The 20,857-nt window shown below is 37.9% G+C and overlaps 1 protein-coding gene across 7 annotated transcripts in view; it reads right to left on the reverse strand.

The window, feature by feature from the left end:
- LOC310902173 (gamma-aminobutyric acid receptor subunit pi-like) overlaps positions 1 to 20,857 on the reverse strand; it is a 47,087-nt gene that overhangs the window by 24,400 nt on the left and 1,830 nt on the right. The window contains exons 1-3 of one of the 7 annotated variants that reach the window (XM_083843251.1): positions 9,161 to 9,457; positions 8,431 to 8,534; positions 299 to 529 (exon numbers count right to left, since the gene is read on the reverse strand). Coding sequence is in view for 2 of the 7 variants with exons in the window: in XM_083843246.1 (XP_083699372.1) it covers positions 8,431 to 8,534; positions 14,625 to 14,680 (160 nt within the window). In the remaining 5 variants the exon portion in view is untranslated. Of the gene's footprint in view, positions 1 to 298; positions 530 to 8,430; positions 8,535 to 8,624; positions 8,648 to 8,805; positions 9,027 to 9,160; positions 9,459 to 14,624; positions 14,714 to 20,857 lie in introns of those variants that run through there. The other 6 variants (XM_083843252.1, XM_083843246.1, XM_083843247.1 and 3 more) reach the window with 6 other exon arrangements.

Raw genomic sequence — 20,857 nt, forward strand, 5'->3', positions numbered from 1 at the left:
TGGAAAGAATTCTTCCAGTTGCAACATCTGGTCCATCAGATGTTGGTGAACAAAGGAGTTGCTCCTGGCAATGTCACATGCTTAATATCCAGATGGGATATCTGCATGACTTTATTTACTGCCTGTTTAAGAATACACTGTCTATACCGTGTCACTGATTTTAACATTGTCCACTTTTGTCCACTGGCAGTTAGCTTGTGACTTAGATACCTGCATTTACAAAGAAAGCTAGTCACTTTTTATTCCTTTTAATAATAATATCAGCTGAACGTTTACTCAGTGTGATTAAACACCTCACCTAGGTAGTTGTTGTGATGTCATTGTAATGTTAGTATGCGCAGGCTCTCACTTCCTTGTGAATGTGTATTTCACAGTGTCTGAAGATCACCAGCTGTGCTTCTTAAAAAGCAGAATTTGTGCAGAGCTTTCATGGAAAAATAACACTAGTCCTGGTTGAACATGTGCAGAATATATAACAAAGCAGATACACATAGAAATTCCTATTAAATACGTGCCTCTTTCCATGTACCTACAAGAAGCAGAGAATGCAATACTTAGAAAGGAAGAAATAGTTTAGATACAGTCTGTGCAGCTGATGGTGTCCAGAAACCACATGCCCACTGCTGAAACCTCCTGTGAGGCCACTTGCAAGGTACTATGTAGGTAGCTCTTATATGACCTCATACAGCATGTAGAGATCAGAAAGATGAGATAAGATAGATCTCCCGTTTGAACAACACTTAAAAAAAAAAGTGTCATTCTAAAAGGTATCTGTGATTTTATTTTTTTCAGAATAATTTTCATTTGCAATGCAAGTGTTAAAGTATCAATGTCTGGCACTACTGTTGAGTCCCAGAAACCTGCCACTCCTGAAAGAATCTATAAATTATTCGTTCTGGACTCAGTTGAAAGTTAAAATACAAAGCTCCAGCTTAAAGCAGGACTGTAGGCTTGCGGCATCCATTGATTGCCATCTGTGTGCTTATTATATACTATAAACTGTAACTAGGGATGAGAAGAAATTATCAAGTGACACATACCTAGCTTTGTATAAGATGTCCTTCAGGCTCAGACCGACTGTCCTAGCAGACAAGTGTCTTGCAATTCAAGTGCTAACAAGTGGTGGTGCAGTCAGGTCAATACTGTCCTGCTCTGCTAGCCCTGCCTGTCTTCATAGCCCAAACACTTTTGTTGTGCATCCAGCCTGTCTTGAGTCAAGCTTTCATGAAAATTCGCGAGAAAGGGACATTCCCTCAGATATTTAATAGACGTATATGCCAAAAGTCAAAGTAAAAAAGAAACCTACATAGTTTCACAAGCTTTCACAATCATTTTGTGTGTTCCTATGTCAGTTGCCTTCAACCAAAAGATCTAAAAGAGTCCAAAAGAGTATCTCCCTTATAAGATTGCGTTACTGGGTCAGTGGGGCACAAAGGGCATACCAGAAGGCCATGATCATTATAGTCCTCTGTCCTAGCTTTCAGGGCCTCCTTCTTTCACGCTTGGGTTGGCAGATGTGGCCGAGATGAGGGGAGGACAGTGGGAATGCTGTTGGCTGGAAATGGCTGTGGGATTCCCCATTTTCAATTCTGATCTTTGGGGTTATCAAGAAACTCATTTAAGTAGGAGGTGGTAGCGTAAGCAAAAGAATAAAGATTTTTTTTCCATGAAGGTGTGGCTTTGACATCTGTCACAGGTAAGGCACATAAATCAATACTCTGTGGAAACAAGGCCAGCTAGCTTCACCCTCCATAACAGATTGAGATGCTAAGGCATGGGTGTTTCCCTGTGCAGAACATCAAGGGTAGAAGGAACAGGATCATGAGTGAAACCACGAGCACTTACTGCAGTTTCAAGAGTAGAGCTTGAACTGCACAAACAGCAAATCGAACAGGGCAACTAAGGTAGCATCATTGGGTACAGCCCAGAAGAGCTTTCATTAAGCAAAGTAATTGCCTCTTCTCCAGTTCTTCAGACATATTCCAGCCTGGGAGGATAGCAGGGTGGCCACAACATGCCAAGGATGAGTTGTGCAGTAAGAAAACTATGGAAGGAGTCTCTACTATCACAAGCTTTCAAGAACAGCTGGGCTTTAAAAGTTAGTTAAATCAGAACAACATTCATAGTTAAAAAAAACTAAAACTGTTAAGGTTAAATGTAATTTATGGTGACTTGTTAAATAAGCAAAGCATTAATAATAGTTAGGATGGGAAGATTCATTCTATCTTCATAATTATCCACCAGAGTTTCTTCTGACCTTCCTCTGAAAGGTTTCCTGTTGACAATGTCAAAAACAGGGCAGTAGGCCAGATGAGGCAGTCAGTTCCTACATTTCCATATGTTTGGCCAAATTCTGTATATAATGACAACTTCAGAAGAAATCTACTGATCTTCAGAGGAAAACTAAAGTCATGTTCTGTCCTTCACACATGAATCTTAAAAATACAGTAAACTGCCAAAGAAATGCCAAATGGTATATTTTGTTACAGCAATGGGTACACAATTTAATTAAATTTCAGTAAAAGTTAAAGTCTATGTTATGTACAAAGGTGGCTACTTTATGCACTTTACAGATATTAACAGTAATCCCATGTGGGAAAGTAGCCAGAATATTGACAGGCGTACTATGAAGAGTCAAATAGCTAACTTTGAGTTTGGACCACTGCAGTGATCACAGCCTGTTAAACTTCATACCAACAAAGTCAAATACCACTGAGTCGTGTACGTGTTTGTAACTCCAAAGACCTACCATTTAAATCAATCAACGATATAATGAACAGCTAGTGGTAGCTCTTGTTCATTCAGTTTAAGAAAGCTTAAAACAAATTTGACATTCAGAAATTTCTTTAAAGGGATGGTCTTTTGAAAGAAGACCTCATTCTTTCAGGGATTTTGGAAGAAAAAAACTTAGAGAATTAGAAGCAAAAGTGTAACTAAAATAATTTATTATACTTTTCATTAAAGTGTTTTTGTCCTCCTGATTTTCTTCTTTGCTTCGTTTGAGAATATTATGGGACTTTTAGATAAAGGGATACATTGCACCTGTATTTTTTCAGCGTATTTAACTTCCTAAATCTTTCTTGACAAATACATGTTACATGAAATGACTGGACAGATTAAGATAGACTTTCTGATTTCAGCTGTAATAGTTAATATGAAGACATCACATGACATACCCATTTCTAGCAGGAATTGGGTTCAATTCCATTTGTTCGCATCAATGATCTTTAGATAACGATGTATCTTTGATAGTACAGTTTATGGATGAGATAAAAATTAGTGGGGATAGTACTAACAACAGCTTGTTAAATAGTTTGTCAAAAAAACACAATACAACCAAACATAAGCAATTAATATGAGGACAAATAACACAAGACAGTACGTACAGGACAGGAAACTATCTTGGCAAGCAGTGTCTTTGAGAAGGACTTAAGAGATTGTCTCAGATAGTCATTTCAACATGAGCTTTCAGTATTATGCTTTGGCAAAAACACTATTGCGATGGAGAGCAATACACAGAATTAAGTTATTTTACAATCTAGACAAGTACTGGCAAGACTGTCATTAGATTACCATGACAAGATTAGTTTCCCACATTTCAAAAATCATGTAAACAGCAGAAAGGGTTCAATGGAGAGAGAAAAATATTCCAGAAGATGAAAAACTCTGGAACGATAATATGAAATTTTGCAACATGAAAATTAATGAACAGCATTTACCCAGCTCCTCCAAGAGGAGACAGAGGTACACAGAAAAGATATCCAGCTGTACAATACTACACATTTGCTGACAAAACCAAGCAAAGCCCCAGTTTATACAAGATGAAGACAACATGAAACTTCAAATAAGTTGATTTTTTTCTAACTGAATTTAAGCACTCTTTATCATTTGGAATCTCTAGAACTCAGCATTTTAGTAAGAAAAAAATCTGTCATGAATACAGCAAGTTAGGTCTGATGACAGTGGTAGTCTCATTGTGTCTCTGATTGCCATAGAAGAAGGAAAATCTATATTACCATCTTTGTGTTAAAGTTTACAAGTACCAAGTCATCAATTTATTAAATCACAAGTCTTAAGGATTCCAATTTTTTTTCCCTAATATACAAGTGGCCACACATATTCTTGGCTTGTTGCCTTTCGACGAAAGATTAGACATTGACTGTATTTGTAGGCATACACCAGAGCAGAAAGCTGGCTGTGCATAAAATATTTACTTGACAATTATTTGGTATGTATTTCTTATGTACCATGTGAGCTTGTCTCATTAAATCAAAAGGTCTTAGACACGCTTAACATCCTGGTATCTCCTGATATCTTGGGGGTAATCAGTAAACTTCTGAGAACTAAACTGCCATCATCTAATTAAACTCCGTGAATTTAATATAAACAACATTTGGGAAAAATATGGTGACCAGTCTTATAGAGAAGGTTGGACTAGAAGATTTGTTTTTCTTGAATTTAAACGTTGAGATCCTGAAATGTATTCTCATTAGAAAGCTAAGGAAAATGATCTTTTAAATATGGTTTAGAGTAACTGATTTAAGCATGTCACTTTTGTATACCACTTGAAAGTAGCTTCCATATTCAAATACACTTAGCTGTGACCTTTTCCTAGTCTCTCTCTTGTTAATTAGAACACTTAAATTATCACATTTAATCACAGAACAAAATCTATTTGTATAAACTTATTTACAAGATTTTATGCATCCCTTAACAACTCTGTGAGCCTGATCCAATCCTCACTGAAGTCAGCAGGAATTGCTCATTAATTCGGAGAGGTTTGGCACAGCACCTAAGGTAAAAAATTGATCTACGCAGTTGCAGCAGAAAACCTGATGTTAAAATCTGCTTGTCTTGGTGCGATAAAGTGTCAGGATTATGTAGCACATTTCAGGAAAATAACTGTGCATTTTTAAATCCCATATGTCATTTTTTCTACAGAAGACTTCCACATCTATCTAGAAGGTTATGATGGATATTATTACACTAAGGGGCACTATCTACTAATACTAATATAAAAACATTTCATATTCCAGTCCAAATAATAGCTAAAGTCATTCTATATCAGGTAGTCTTTTAATCTCTTAATAGAGCTTCCAGGATCTATCTGCTCAAATTATTTAGACTTGCTTGATGAACCAGCTCAAACAAGAACATTAAAGTGGTGTAAGTAAGAAAAGGGAACTTTTTAATATTGATATTCAGATGGTAGAAGAGACAAGTAACCAGTCCTTCTGGGATTCCCATGTATCAAACACTGCGTAAATTAGCCCTGTGATTTTGTAACTGGTGTGTGCCACCCAGTACAGACAAGTATAAAATGTTTGGTCACTTTTACTTGTCTACCCTTGAGGTACTAAGCCTGGCTTCATCTAAACTAACTGTAGGCACCCTATTTAGGTACCTAAAGAGATGGGAATGACAGCCTTTGATGGGCATAAATGGCAGTGTTCTGGTAGCAAGGGTCTGTAAAGGTAACCTTTGTGGGAGGACACAACACTAAAATAAGGTCAATTTAATCCAGGGATGAAATCTAGAAAATCTAATCATTCAAATCCATGCAACAGAAGACAACAATGTAATGTTGTTATGCATAGTCATCTAAATCAAAAGAAAAATATCTTCGTCTCCTCTTTAATAAGTTATAACCACTTAAGTAATTTTCAGCCACCTGCCAGTCCCAGCAAAAGGACTAAACACAAACTAAGAACATACAAACTGTCATAATACTTCCTTGACTAGTAAAGATTTCTTGTTTTTGCAGCTTTAGGAAAAAGCAACCTTCATTTTATGATCATCAGTTTATACCTAATGCTTTCTTTTCTGGACTAAAAATCCATTTTGCTAAATATTAAGGAGTTCAGCATCACGGATTTTATAAGGGTATGATTGTGTCTTGGCAGCAAACATCACTTCAAAAAAAAATCTCTATTTCCTGACTGAAGAAAAAAAAAAATCAAGGCCAAAGAACTTGGAAGTGACTTTGAATTACATTATTCTAGAAATCAAGCTAACCTGTAGCCCTCTCACATCTAACTGACCAAACAAATAGACTGTGCACTCTTCTGAGAGCAAAAGTAATCTTAGCCCCCAAAAGGGATCCCATTGTTTTGAAAAGGCTGACTTTGGGTTATTATTTTAGTATATTTCTTCCCATTTTATGGGAAACTTTTCATGCACTTCAGACAGCAAACACCGATGTTAGGGTTAATGTCCATATGCATCCTGTTCTGTTCATATTTCTAGAAATACAAGTTTCCTCTTCAGAGTAAATCAGCACTGATGCAATCAGAACCGAGCAGACGTTTATAGAGGCTGATAATCTCCACCAGTACCAGAACACCCCGGTTATTTTTTTTTATTATGCATTCATTCATTAGCCTACTAAATTCTAAGCAACAGTTTGATCTTAAGGTCCATTTTTTTTGATTTGTCAATCCACTGAGGAGGAAGGACAAAGGAGGTAAAAAAGTCACAGAAGAGGTGTATGGGACTAAATTCTGGTTTCATCAAGTGTTTAGCAGATGTCCTGTAGCCACTGATACGATTCTAAGTGAAGGCAGTTACACTTAAATCCCTTTCTGATGAAGAACGGATATGAGGTACACCATCTGCATACCCATAGAAATAAGCAAAATATTATGCAGAACAAAATTAGGATAGCTGTGGCCACTCAAATCAGACTATTTTTTTTCTTTTTGTGAAACCACCAACTCTGCGTTTACAATTGGCACCAGTAAAATGTATTTTTCAGAGTCCCGTCCCATTCCTTCAGTAGTTGAGCTATTACACATCCATCAAAGATTTCTGGGGCACAAGTGTTTTCATGCCTGAACTGTGGTGAGCATATGTGGTGATTCTGACACTGTCTGGAAGTGCTTGACTGGCTCTGCATACGACATGGACTTCAGCTGTGCTTGAGCTCCTCTGGGAGTTCCAGGCAAACAGAGAAGCTCCTCATCATCCCTCTGAACAAAAATTCCAGGCCAAAAAAAGAGCTATAGATCTACTGCTTTCCAATAGCTGAGAAAATATTCTGCCTACATTTAAAAAAAAAAAAAAAGATTCATAGCTCAAGAGTGCTTTAGTGTTGGTCATAATTACAGTAACAAGATTTTATAATGAAATTCCATTTGCTGTCTAACTATGCACATTCATAATGACAGTGCCAATGTGCTTCTATTACCAGCACAAAGCAATGAATGAAATAACTATAAGTTCAGTGATCACTACTGTATTTTTCATTGCATATTATCTCTAATCAGAAGGGGTTAGTTTATTTGTTGTCATTACTTTTATTTTGCTGATAATCTTCTTAATGACCACGCAAATACTCTAAAGCAGTTGTATCAGCAGTTGAGGCAATTGCAATAAAAATGAACAGATGAAATAATTATTTTCCCCTCTCTCTTAAACCTAAAATATAAGTTTCTCTTAATGTTTTAGGAAATTGATTCAGAAATCGCATATAGCATGAAATGCCCTCACCAGGTGTTTAGATGACGAGGTAACAACATGGTCTGATAATCTCTTTAGTCAATCACTTTTAAGTGGGATATAAAGCGATATAAAAGTCTTCATTTGTAACCCCTAATGTTTCTGAATTCCTAATTTAGGAACAATTGCCTAACATTTATTGTCTAGGTTTGTTTTCTGACAGATACACAAAGCTTAGCATTTTTTCAACATGCAGGATATTTTCTGTGTCAGAGTTCTGCAGTCAATCCAGGTAGAGATCTGCAACTCCCTACTATTTGTGATACATACAATAGCCATAAACAGGCAAGGAAGATGTTCGTCACTTAGGTTTTAAGTGTGCACTGCTGACTGTGCTGCAGGGCACTAAAATCAGCCTTGGTGCCAGAGACAATGGGGGTTTTCCAACCTGGTGACTGTGACCATGCAACACAGGGATCTGACATTTTCAGTTCATTTTCCCTTACAGTACTGCAGTGAACCAGTTCAGTGACCTTTAAGACCCAAGGCAAAAAGCATTTATTTAATTCTATTGTAGATGCACATAATACTTGGTATAGAATAAGACTTGCCAAGGTTTTTATGAAAAAAATCAGTATGTAGAGCTGTCTTATTTTTAACTAAAATTTTGCATAGTTATTATTTAGGAAATGAAGGTAAATTATACTTTTCAATAAGTGAGGTTTTGCAGTTTGCTTCACGGAGGACACAGAAACATTAACACCCAAGTTTCTAACAGAGTCTGGAATTATTGCTTGTGAATATCTGGAACATATAAATTTCACTTTTGGCCACAAAAAGCATTATGTTATGTCTTATTATATATTAGGACATCAAGTAGATTCAAAGGAGTCACTGTCAAACAATGGGGAAAAAAAGCACTGAGAAAAAAACATTTGCTCTCAGTGCTGGTTTTCAGACATGACTCACAACAGTCACAGCTTTTCTACTTACTGTCAAAAAATGGACGTAGATACTTGTTGTATCCTTTTATTATTTTTTGTATAGTTGGGGGAAGAATTTGACCCTTTCCTTCAGCTTCAGAAATTTGCACTGACCTAAAAGAAAGTGAAAGAAAAGAAAGAGATGATTTAAAACAAACAAACGAAAAAACATAGCAGAGACATTCCAGACCAATATTGTGTCACCTTCAAGACTTCTAATGACTATTGCCTAACAGATAACTTAGGAGACATTTACATTTCACAGTTCACAACACTGCAGAAAAATACTATTCCAAAAGATATCAGATTTAACCATCTATTAATCCCTTATTCACAAAAGATAGTGTTTTTGTACCTCAAAGCCTAGCACTTCTTAATTCCTCACCTGAGAAAGTAGCTCAATCTTCCTTAATGCTTTCTCTGTAAATAGGGCACTATTGTTATAATCTAGGAACATGGGAGGGGTGTCGATTGTTTATTTCAGCATTTAAAGTTAAGCTTCTTTTTACATAATGAAATACATTCAATTTAGCTCCTGGAGGGAGATGGAAACCAGCCTCAGAGATTATCACATAAAAACACTTTTAATACCCTGCTTTTACGGCAACATTTTTAAACAGGTTACAGAAATAACCTTGTTGGGCCAAACCAGTAAAGTACAACAAGAACACACACCGCCCCTGTGCTCAGAAACACCTACAGATACAACATATAGCAATCAAACACAAATAAGTACATACAAACCCCATCTTTGTGCTACAGCCCTTGCAGTATCATCACATGGAGGCTACAGACAAGTGAAAGGACTGGAGAAGCCACACACTCAAATTATGATCCCTCACTTAGGCCATGTGAGGACTCTTATTTTTCCCCCTTTCACAAGTCTTTATGCTTAGCAGCTGTGGGAGGGACAGCCGGGCCCTTAGGATTTATTGCACTGGCAGGAACGTGGTTTTGCCCTGAATTTTTGCTTCACCCCTACAGCAGCACTCCCTGAGTGGGAGCAGGCTGTGCTCCTCAGGAATTAAAACACAAGTGATACTGACTGCTCGTTGCCAATGATCTGAGAAAAGTGGAGGTGTGACCTTTGTTTAATTATTTAAGTTAGAAACAAGCAATTGGTGCGCGTGATGAAGGAAGCCCAGCTGGCTGTGGGCAGAGGCATCGTCTCTGATGGAGAGTAGCCACCTGCATATTTAGCAGAGGGCCTCCACCTTTCTTCCCCAGCCTATAACTGATGGGGGTTTCTCTTCCACCAAGCCCAGCTTTATTTCTTAGTTCTCCTACAGCAGGCATGAGAGCTGCAGCACTCTGGCCCTGGGAAGGAGCTGCAGGACCTATTCCTTATGGAAGCAGCTGTAAGCATAAAGCAATGGCTGGGGGAGCTTCTCACTGAGTTTTTTCTTCCTAACCCTCCCAAAGCTGCTCCTGAAATCCCTGCTTGCTCTTTCCAGCTATGTTTCTGGGCCTTTTGTAGCCTTCCAGAAATGCCCTTTTCATTGGGATATTGCTATGTTTTTGAGAGAGCTTGAGCTGTTCTGTCAGAGTGTGGATTTCTGTCTGCTAGGGTGCTTTATTTAGTATCTCAGGGTGGTGTGATACCATGATGCTATACTAAGATACTCTTTTAATTACTGATACAGTCTTACTGAGTACCTGTGACCAAAATGCTCTGTGGTTTTAGATGTGGTGTCCCCTGCCTTTCAGTTTCACTGATACTTAATTCTTATATTTACCAGAGCTAATTGCCATATAAGTAGCTGGCTTTCATTAACAACCTTGTAACTTATATAGCTTGCATATTTGGATGACCCTGTTTACTTCCCTTATGTCACATTAGGCATTTATTTCTTTATTTTTAGAGAGAGACTTTATTACTCAATGGTTAATTAAGTGTGGTCTTAGGTAATAACAGCATGGAAATAAGGAATGCTTTTCATTTAAGTTCTTTTTCTTCCTAAAGAAGCTAGCATGGTCGCATTGAGTTGAAGTGTGTGTGTAAGTAAGAATGTTAGTCTTTATATTTCACAGAAGCGTGGGAATTAGAAATGCATTTTAATTTAATTCATTTCTTAAATACTGTACTTTCAACAGATTTTTCCTGCTTTTGCGATTTACATTTAATTTCATTGAAGTGTTCAATGAGCTGCGTGAGTTTTATTTCACAGTTTTACTGGATTTCTCCTGCTTAATTTTCACATTGCAAAACAGTAAAGGAAAACTTGCCACTCTTCCACTGCAAGGGTATAATATTGTTCTGTGGATCAGCATGTGGTTGCAGAATGGTCTTGTGTTGCCCTTGTTAACAGCTATCTGCTGAAATAAATCTTGAACATTTAGTATTACTTACGCATATGAGTACTTTCCTTAAACCACCTGTGACAATTCTTCTGAGACAATTCTTGTTTTCTGTTTATCAACATGTGATGTATAGCCTTGTACTTTTGCTCTTCTGGAGACTTCATCTTTAAATAAAGAACTCTTTGCCAAGAGAAATCTGTTGTGCAATACTTGATGCAGTGAATTAACAGGGCTTGACCCAGTAAATGCTATTTTGCCGTGCACTCTTTGAGAAGTCCTATAATATTAAGTCCCTACACAAGAGGGACTTGCTGTATCTTAAACATGAGCACGCTGTATTGCTAGATCCCATCCTGGTAACTTTGGGCGTACCCAGAAGCAAGCTGTCAGTGTTAAAAGGCAAAGAACCTCTAGATGCTACATGCCTTAAGTGATTTTGCTTATCTACCTTTTAAAAGAGGATGTCTGATGCCTTTAAAGTGCTCTTCAGTGCTCATGCAATGTTCGTCACTAAGCAAGAGTGAGCTCACAGCTGCCTGTAGGAAAAAAATCTGTGCCATTGCCTTGTGCAGGGATCACAAAAGATAAAAGTAAAAGCTGAGGTGATGTCTTCTCATGCCTACACATCTCATCAACACACCTGAGCTTTTCTTTTACCCAGTATTTCTTTTTAAATATAGCTACATGTTTTATTTCCTCCATTTTATGCATTTAAAAATACCCTGGCACACATCACAATATGGAATTGCATGGAAACAGCTGTTCCAGCCACTGGAGAGAATATGCTTTTATAGAAGAAAACTGAAAATATTGACAGCCTGGAGTATGTATCTGTTCTGGGCTGACAATGTACAACGTGTGTTAAACTCCTTGGGTTCAGTGACCCATGCTTGCTTCTGTAAAATATGAATTATAATGATTAAATTTCCTTTTTTTATTCCTATGGCTCAGAAAATTTAGTATTTTACACGATGAGCTAAACCTGAAATGTATAACAGTAGCTTGTTATTTAAGATACTTTCAAGCTAGTGTCTCTAACAGAATTGGGTAATTGGGGTGAGGGGGGCAGATGCTGCCCTAAACAGAGGTACGTATCACTGCTTAAAACGAAGGTGCACTCTAGACACGTGTGTGGGAATATTTTCCCTGGCTATTTTTGTCAAGACTCATGTATCGTGAAAGACAGAGAAACACCTCAGAACTGAGCAAGGGAGAAGCAAAATGCCAAACGCAGTCTGAGCAAGCTTTTGAAATGCACCCCTCAGGAAAAGCTGGGGCAAAAGCTTCTTTCAGGCAGTCCACTGACAGGCGAGCGGTTCGCAAATGCGAACAGAGGCATTGCTTTTTGTTTCACACCTGACGTGTTCAGGGACATAGGCTTTTCTCTTGCCTTCATAGACAAACTGCTGCAGGATCACCTACATCACTGCTGATTTCTCCACTTCCAAACAGTCTGTACTGCCATATAGGCTTTTGGCTAATTGGTAAAGTTGAAACAGTGGCATTACATTATCACTTCCCAGATATAAGAAAAAATAATTAAATAATGCAAGTGCTCTTTAAGTTGGCAAAAACATCAACATCCCACAGTCTTCTGGATCCAACCCTATAAATTTTGCCTATCATCCTTTAATTTGAAAAATCTTTCCTAAAATGAATCATTGCTGTTCTTGGGATCAAATACCATATATTTAAGCTTATTCCTGATGATTCAAACTGTAAACCTGAATTTGATTGCAAGTTGATTACTTTGATAAATTTGCCTTATGTTTTTTCATCTCTATTTCTTAATAAAAATATTTCTGAGGAAGTGACCCTTCAGGCAACCCACTGGATATAGGTTTCTAATATGCGTGTCTATAAAGTAACTTAACCTCACCTCACTTTCAGTGTTTGACATTAAGAATCATTTAGCGTCTAGAAAGTAACGTATGAAGTCTGATGGCCTGGCATGATGCTGTTAATAACTGGGTTGTGACAGATCATGTCCTCTGTATGGCAGGACAGATGAGGCTATGGCTGTCTCAATGATGTATTTTTTAAATGTTTTAAATGTTTAAACTATTTGAGTCAGTAGAGAAAACTTTCTGACCCCATCTTTCTCCTGCTTGTGCTCAAATTTTAGCCAGAGTTTATACAAACACACTAGCTACTAGACCATTTGGGGAATAATCCCAGCCCATGTTTCAGTGCACCTCTCTCCTTTGATATTTTTAAGAGATCTGCCAGGAACAGGGTGACTGAGGAACAACACTTTTAACAACCCCAAAGTTGCTGATGTTTCCCATCATTTGGGCAGTAAAGCCATGCAGCAGCACTCTCTAGGAAAGCAAAGGGGTCATAAATACTTGCTTTTTCACTGTGGACTCTGCTGTGGTACAGTTAAATATTTTTTTTCTCAGTTCCAGTGCAAAGTTGGATAGTTTTGATTTAAACAGCACTTTCACCGAATCCTACTATTTTTTTTTCACTGGAAAAAGACATCTGTGCACCTCAGCATCACCTGGGCGGTGAACTAGCCAAGGGGCAGAACTTCCTCTCAGCATCTGCTCAGCTTTGGGTGCAACATCATCAGATCAGCTCAATGCTGTAACTCATGCATGGCCCAGCTAAACAGGTGCTGGGAGTTCTCACAGCTTCCATGGATGCCATCCAGGAGTTAACTGTTCCTGATTCTGGACATTCAAACATTTTAAGTTGTAAGAGAAGGTTCACAAGGTCCATCTGATAAGGAAGGCAATTATACACTGCAGGCTGAATTCTGGAGGGGGGAAGGAGGACATGACATGCCTCCTTGTTACTTAGATGCTTCCAAAATCTTGTTGATCTCTCTGCAGTTTTATTAGTGCAAAGCCATGAGTGTTACCTAGAGACTATAGTGTGTAGCATGTCTCAGCTGAAGAAGGTGAAATTAGAGCAAAAAATGTGTTCTGGACAAAAATGTCCTTATAGCACTGTAAAAGGCAGGGGAGAGGGAGATCCTAAGCTCCCTTCTAGGAAGTTGCCATCTGCCCTCGCAGCCAAGTGGGGCTTTATCTAAAAACGTGTGTTTGCACATCAACTTGAAAGGAAAGCTCAGGCAGAACCTTATCTTGAGGAATTCTCTGGGAGACTAAATGGGTTAGGCATTTATACAAAGAGAATTGGCTAAAGAGAATTTAAATATCTTTTGGGTAGCTAAAGACTGTGGTGACAACACTGTTTAAGCTGTCCATGCTTGCATGCTCTTATTAGAATTGCTTACAAAATGTTCCTTCTTTTAGAACAATTTTTTTGTTTGTTTTTGAAGTGCTCCATTTCTATCTTTTTTGTTATGGCAACTGTGTTATTAGCAGGATTATTTGTACATTAAAGGGATCAGTTTCGCCTTCCAGCCTAAAAATTCAGCTTTCCTGAAGACTTTACAATTTAATCTACAAAGCATAGTACGAATACATTTTAACCAGGTAATTAAAACACTTTTTTCTTTAGCAATGAACGCATAAAGATGACTTTGATACCTCGAGCTTATAGTACATGTAGGCGTGCTGTCCTTGGGCAAGGTATAACGCTTCAGTCAAGGACCACGTGTCCTTCTAAATCTGCTAAGCATTTAGTATGATATTCACACTCTACACAGTAATCCTTCATCTGAAGGATCATTTGCTTAAGTTAAATTCCTTTCTTTTTCTCCCTACCAGTCTTAGTGAAAAATATCTGCAGCTCAATCAAGGCAATGAAAATGATTCATGAAGTTCAGTCCTGTATTTTTGTTATTAATATCCGGGTTGGTTAATCTTTGTAAGAGGTAAGATTCAGCTGTCAAGTGGATTTGGGTTTACCTTGATCAGATATGTTTCTAGCTATAAGCTAACTGGTATTATATATTGAGGAAATTTTATTTTTTTAGCAAACACTTCTTACCTACATAGCACCAATAGAAAAAGCACTCTTAGACTGCAGCATTTAAGAATGCACATTTTTAGGTCTGGCTCCAGAAGGTCTTGCAGCTCCTAAAACCAAAAAAAAAAAAAAAAAAAAGGAATGCAGTGGTAATGTTTTACAGAACATATTTGCATTACAAATACACAAGTTTGTCAGGGCTTTCAACAAACTGAAGGGTTGGTACCTTTAGTAACTGCTGCTAAAAATATATTAGGAAGTTATCTACAACAGTTAAAACTCAACATTTAAAAAGACATGGTATCAGCAGTGATGTGTTGATAGAAGTTGATAGAAATTACATTCTAGTATACTAGAGTGCTTTCACTTTTGTATCCTTTAAATACTTACAAAACTAATTGTTTTGAAAAATAACTGCAGATGTGCAGTTTAATACCATAAACACTGAGCGCTACCTGTACTAGTTCCACGGAGTACACTTCAGTGTGCTCAATGTAAAACACAAAACTACCATTTTGAAATGTAGGGCTGTTCCGGAGCAACATCTCTGGTACATGTGCAGTGTCAATACTTACGATGCACATCTTTGGTATGCTTTTAGTTAACGAGGAAAAGCTGTCACAGAAGAAATTGTTTCTATCTCTAGCTATATTAAAAGAGAATCTCTTAACTGGATATAAATAATCATATAAATACCTACATTGATCTACATTCATCAAAATGTTGGACCGAGGCAAGGTGTTTTCTGAATGAACTTCTTTGCTCTTGTCAATGTGATTCACAACCATAATGGTTATTTGAAAGTAATCTGTCAGCTCTGTAATCTATTTCTGGATGAAAATAGTATCAATCAAAATAATTTAATGCAGTCATTCAACAGATCTGAAATTCACATGCTCTGCCAACTCTTACTATATATCATCAAATCACTGAGATGTTTGTAAGATTTGCTTCAAAACACAAAAAAAAAAAAAAAACAGGAACACTACCTACTCAGAATCTGAGAGAATTACTAAATGTTAATAAATACAAATGAAATCTCCTTGATGCTTGCTTCATAAAACTTAACAATACTATTTTCAATGTCCAGAACAAACTTTATGGGAGTGTCTTGCATTTTAAATTCACAGTAAATTACTAACAATAAAGAATTTGAAGCTTTGTTTTACTCTTCTTCAGCTGACCAACACACAATGCTAGCTAACTTTTTTTGCCCTGCAGTAACCTTTGTTTCAGTCCATAGTCCTAGTAAAACCAGTACTACTGGAATTTGCTTGATTTAATGCGATTAGAATGGTATCTGACTTGTAACAGTGGTGAAGTGACAAAGTAAGTTGCTAGTATCTGCAAGTAAAAATGAAAGCCACTCGAATGGCTTTTTAAATACTTACAAATATTCACCATCTTGGATGCTTTAAGCATACACCAGCCTGGTAAATATTAATGTCAAAATAAATCATCCACTCCTACACCAACTTCCACAGAAAATCATGCATGAGACAGTAAGAGAGCCTTTAATAAGAAGACACAGCACAGATGAGCAGATGGTGTTGTCAGAACATTGCTCTCTAAATGCTGATTCTCTAACACCCCCGCTTCGTACTGCGGTATCTCTGTTGCGTATCTTGTTCTGGGTGGTTACTTTCTAGATTTGCTATCTTTATCTCACAGGAAAATACACCAAAAATAAGTATTGCCTCTCTGGTTTCCCAGGAAAGCTCTTACTGACTTCATAAAGCCTCTTTTATATTTAGCTTTTGAATTGCTACTATGAGCCCCTAATGTTTCTTAAGATCCTTTAAAAACAGATTAAGGAAAACTGTGGATATCTCTGTACTTGTTTTAGTTTTTACAGTACTGCAGATCAAAATGACTGAATTAATCACTAATCTTTCTAAAGCAACTGGTTTACCTTCAGATGTTTTTCAACTTCGCAATTTTACTGGGGGATTTTATTTGGTCCCTAACATATGAAAGGTCAAACTCATTCTGTGCTGGGTGAATTCAATTTGTATGCTGGAGAACAGAAATGAGAGGAAGCAGAGATCTGTCCTCCGTGTAAGAAGTACTAAACAAAAGATCCAGTTGCCATATTAACTGGCACCCCATCACTGCCTTCCAGCTGAAAAATGAAATTGGGCAGCTACCGAACTCTTAGGCAGCTTCATAGATGGCACTTAATCTAGATGTGTAAATCACTGCTGCATGTCTGTACATGCATCTGTGTATGCTTCCTATGGTGTCCATTTTTTTTGAAGGGCTTATTGAGCTGCTTTGTTCCACTAAAAAGCCTGCCTCTTGGCATGTTTGCACATCTGGACTTTTTCTGTCATGCAATCATCAAATACTATATGCTTACAGCAGTATTTCTTCCTGCTTAAGAGGACCTTATTAATTATTGTTATTTAAGGCTAATTCAGCAGGAACCACAACATTTTCCTCTTTCCCACAGCCTGGAAAAATATCCATAATCTGTTCTCTGCACGGAATGTTGAGCCATTTGGTTTTAATAGACCATTGTGCACATACTGACACACCCTCATGTTCTAAACATACCGTGAATTAATTGAGGTGAAGGTAATAAATATCTGCCCCAGTTTACCGTACGATCAAGCAACAATGATTTCTACTTTGACTCAGATCAGATTAAAACTGTAAAACAGTAATGAAAACAGTAATGTTTTGGCATTTCTCTGGAGAACTTGGTGTTTATTATCTCAGCATGAGAGGAAAAGTGAATTACGTGAGTTTCATGAACCTCTGAGAATGAAATGGGATGAGGCAGTGAGCTGGCAGAGGTAGTAGCAGTATCTCAAAATTTAACTGGAAGTGGATTTTGTGCAGATGAATCAAAGGATGAAATGCCTCATACTGCAGCATCTTATCCACAAGCAGAAGTGTGGAAAAAGACTAAAAATTACTGAAGGCACTATGTCATATGGTAATGGCCATATGCCTGAATTCCCATGGCTGCTGTTGCAGGCATCCGTAACTGTATATAGAATTATCTAAAAAAATGTTAGTAGCAGTTTTATAGGTAGCATAAGCTGAATTAGCATCGTGGTTGCTTTGACATCTGCACCCAAACTGCTGAATGACAGCCTCCTTTAAGTGTTTGACTGAGAGATTCAACTAGAGTGCAGAAGGCAGCCAGCTACGTCTCCTGCAGTGCACTCCCCTGCCCGCACTGTCCACTACAGCTGCGTCATGGCCACAGATCTGTGTGGTTTTTATTCCATCCCCTGGCTGTTAGAACAACACGAATTAATTGTGGGGGAAAATGATGGAACGCTGAAAACAGTAAAAATGCACTGGGAGCTGATGTATGGAAGGCAGTCATAAGATTCGGAAGTACAGAGCCAGATAGAGGAAACTCCACTGGATATGGTCCCAGAATGTCACTGTCACTTCCAAGCTCTTTATTCATTCTTCACTCCCACCCTTGTTTTTAGGCATTGTCACCTGACATTACTGCTTCTCCAGTTCCTGTGGGCAGTCTTCCTTATTCTCATTTCCAAGCTGTGTAAGAATTTTTTTCTTAACCCCCCCTTCCTTTGCCTGTGTACAAGCAGCAAGTAAAAATGGACAGTGACTAACTTTTGCACATCACTAGGAAAAGTCAACTGCACGCAACTGAGCTGTGGTCACTGACAGTGTTATGTAGAATACAGTGCAGCAGTCATGTTAATCAGGCTGCCTGCCTGTAATAGTCCTAATTTTGGGGGGTTTTTAAGTCTCCCTAAAATGCATAGGAAAAAAAATGCAAAATTTTTGCACTAAGATTATTTTTAATAAGTAAAGATCAATTAATACTGCAGAGAGCAAGGCTTGAGTGGAAAAACGGTAAATCAGTGTAAGTGTTGCAGATAAGATCCGTTTTCTTATTTTTATTAAATGGGTCAAATTAGAAGGAATAAAGCCTGGCAGCAGCAGGTCTAACTGGGGAATTGACTGAAAGTGGACCAATGCATGTGTCTGCATCCTATTACAAGAGGCCCCCAACCATCCAGCTGACAAGCTGGCTGCTGGCATACCAGCGAGCTTGTTTCTAAACTCTAACCTCGCAGGGGCATAAACCATGCAGAGTCTCCTTGGGCAAGTAAACAAAGTTAGATTTACATGGTCCGCAGAAAGTAGCTGTCTTGTCATGTTGTCTTTGCAGAGACAGACAGTACAGGGGCTACGAAGTGCTATCTTGGGAGCTGGGAGGGTATTCAGTTTCTACTGTTGATACTCCCAGCAATAGCTCCTAAGTGAGATGCCAGATTCCAGTTACACTCTGTTCTGATCAATACAATTGCCACAGGTGCCAGATAATACAAATAATGGCTAAAATTGTTGCTTTCTCGCTGAAACACTCAGCATGTTTCTTCAATCCGTACAACACCCCTCAAGTTCTGTGTGCTAAGATGTTTTTGTCAAAGATACTGCTCAACAGCAGCAGGTCTTATTTTAATAAGCAGAAGGAACTTAAGACTCACCAGATCAGAAAAATCTGAATTTGTGTCTCTGGTGTAGCAAAAGCAGCTGTAAGTGAAACTTCATACTGAAGTGTTGCTTATGTGTATAGGGCATTGTATGAGTTTTTAAAAAACGATCCTAAATAAATCTATGTCCAAAAGGTACATTTGTTTAAAAATAATTAGGCAAGATTTTGGACAGTATCAACAACAACCCAGTTATATATTTCAGGATCCCAGATAACACAAGTTGACATGTAAAGTTGCTGTCTTCGGGGAAAAAAAAAAAATCACTGAAAGACCATAAGCTGTATCAAAGAAACCCAAAGGAGTAAGAACTAGCAGTATTGTCATAATACTTAATACTGTCCAGTTGTTAGAGACATTTGACTTGCTAGTTTCAAGTCTGTATTTCTCACCAGGTTCTCTGCATTATCAATTTCATAAACATCAGTGTTATTTATACAACATAGAACAGGATTATTATTATATTTATCTGTTTTTGTGCATTTTAAATAGTTTCATGGGTATCTTGGGTTACCTGGAAGATAACTGGTAGGAAATTTATTAGTGTTATATTAGATGGACAACAACTGCGTGTTTAGAATGTTATGATTCTAGGAACATCTTCAGGAAACAAAGGAATAATGTCATACGTTATAACGTCCTAACATCAGGCGTCCTACTTCCAAGCACTGTAACACTAAAATGTTAATATTCACAGTAAACAGTGTTTCAACAATCTACTCAAATGGAGGTAGTAATGAACAATCAAAGTAAGTTTAATAAATATATTCAAGTGTAGCTTGTAAGTGACTGCTTAAGCATGGTATTTATCACGGGCTATGCTCATATATAAAAATTCTATAGCATGTGTGCCACGCAGGCCATTTTCTAGTTTAAAAAAAGGCAATGGATTTAAGTAATTTTGCTACGCTTTGTTCTCAAATCTGCTTTTAGACAGCTGATATCCAAAAGTCCAGAACATCAGTGGCACTTGAGTCATGGTTACTGCTATTTGTAGTTATCCAAATTAATCAAATGTTTGTGGGGTTGCTTATCTATGTGTACATATACGCTTTTTTCATTTAAATACTTCACTTGGTACATCCTAGTTCTCCTATCCTTGCCGTTGGTCTTCTACTTGCATCTGCAGATGTTTAAGGATTGTCTTGTACAAAACTGCATCTCTAGATGAGTCCCTGCTGGCTTTAAAGGTACACGTCAACACTGCAAGGTACTCTCAAGCTCAGTCCTGCAGATGGTCAGGGCTCACCTCCTGCCACCACAGTGGCTAAGAGCAGAGGCACTCGGTTCTGGTGCTGTTTCAAGCATCAATGTTTAAATCAAAGAGCTAGGCAACCTTCAGAGGCACTTTTGACCTTGCAGGGAAGGTGCAAGCAGTTTTCTCATGACGAACACCAATCTCTTGGGTGGCAGTTCCTGGCTTCTTGAGACCTGGCAGCTGCCTGGGTGACCACTTTAGGTCATCAGGCTTCTAAGGGGTACCTACAAGTGTGGTTTGAAAGCAGATACAGTGCTACTGCAGCACTGATACCGTACCTCAGTAGTTATACAAATCAGCTTGTTTCTGTAGCCTGTAGCAAAATGAAACCACAGTTTTCAAAATAGATATGATTAATATAAATAGCTAAAAATCCACAAAGTTAGACAGAATATGCTGCTTCAGGTTAAGAAAGTAGTAACTTGATTTGAAAAGACAAATGAAGTGATGTCTTTCTGATGCCATCTTAAATTATTTCCTTACGAAAGTTAAGAATTGGAATCTTCTGG

Source organism: Anser anser (genome assembly GCF_964211835.1).
Source record: "Anser anser genome assembly, chromosome: 7".
In the NCBI taxonomy this organism is placed as follows: Eukaryota; Metazoa; Chordata; class Aves; order Anseriformes; family Anatidae; genus Anser; species Anser anser.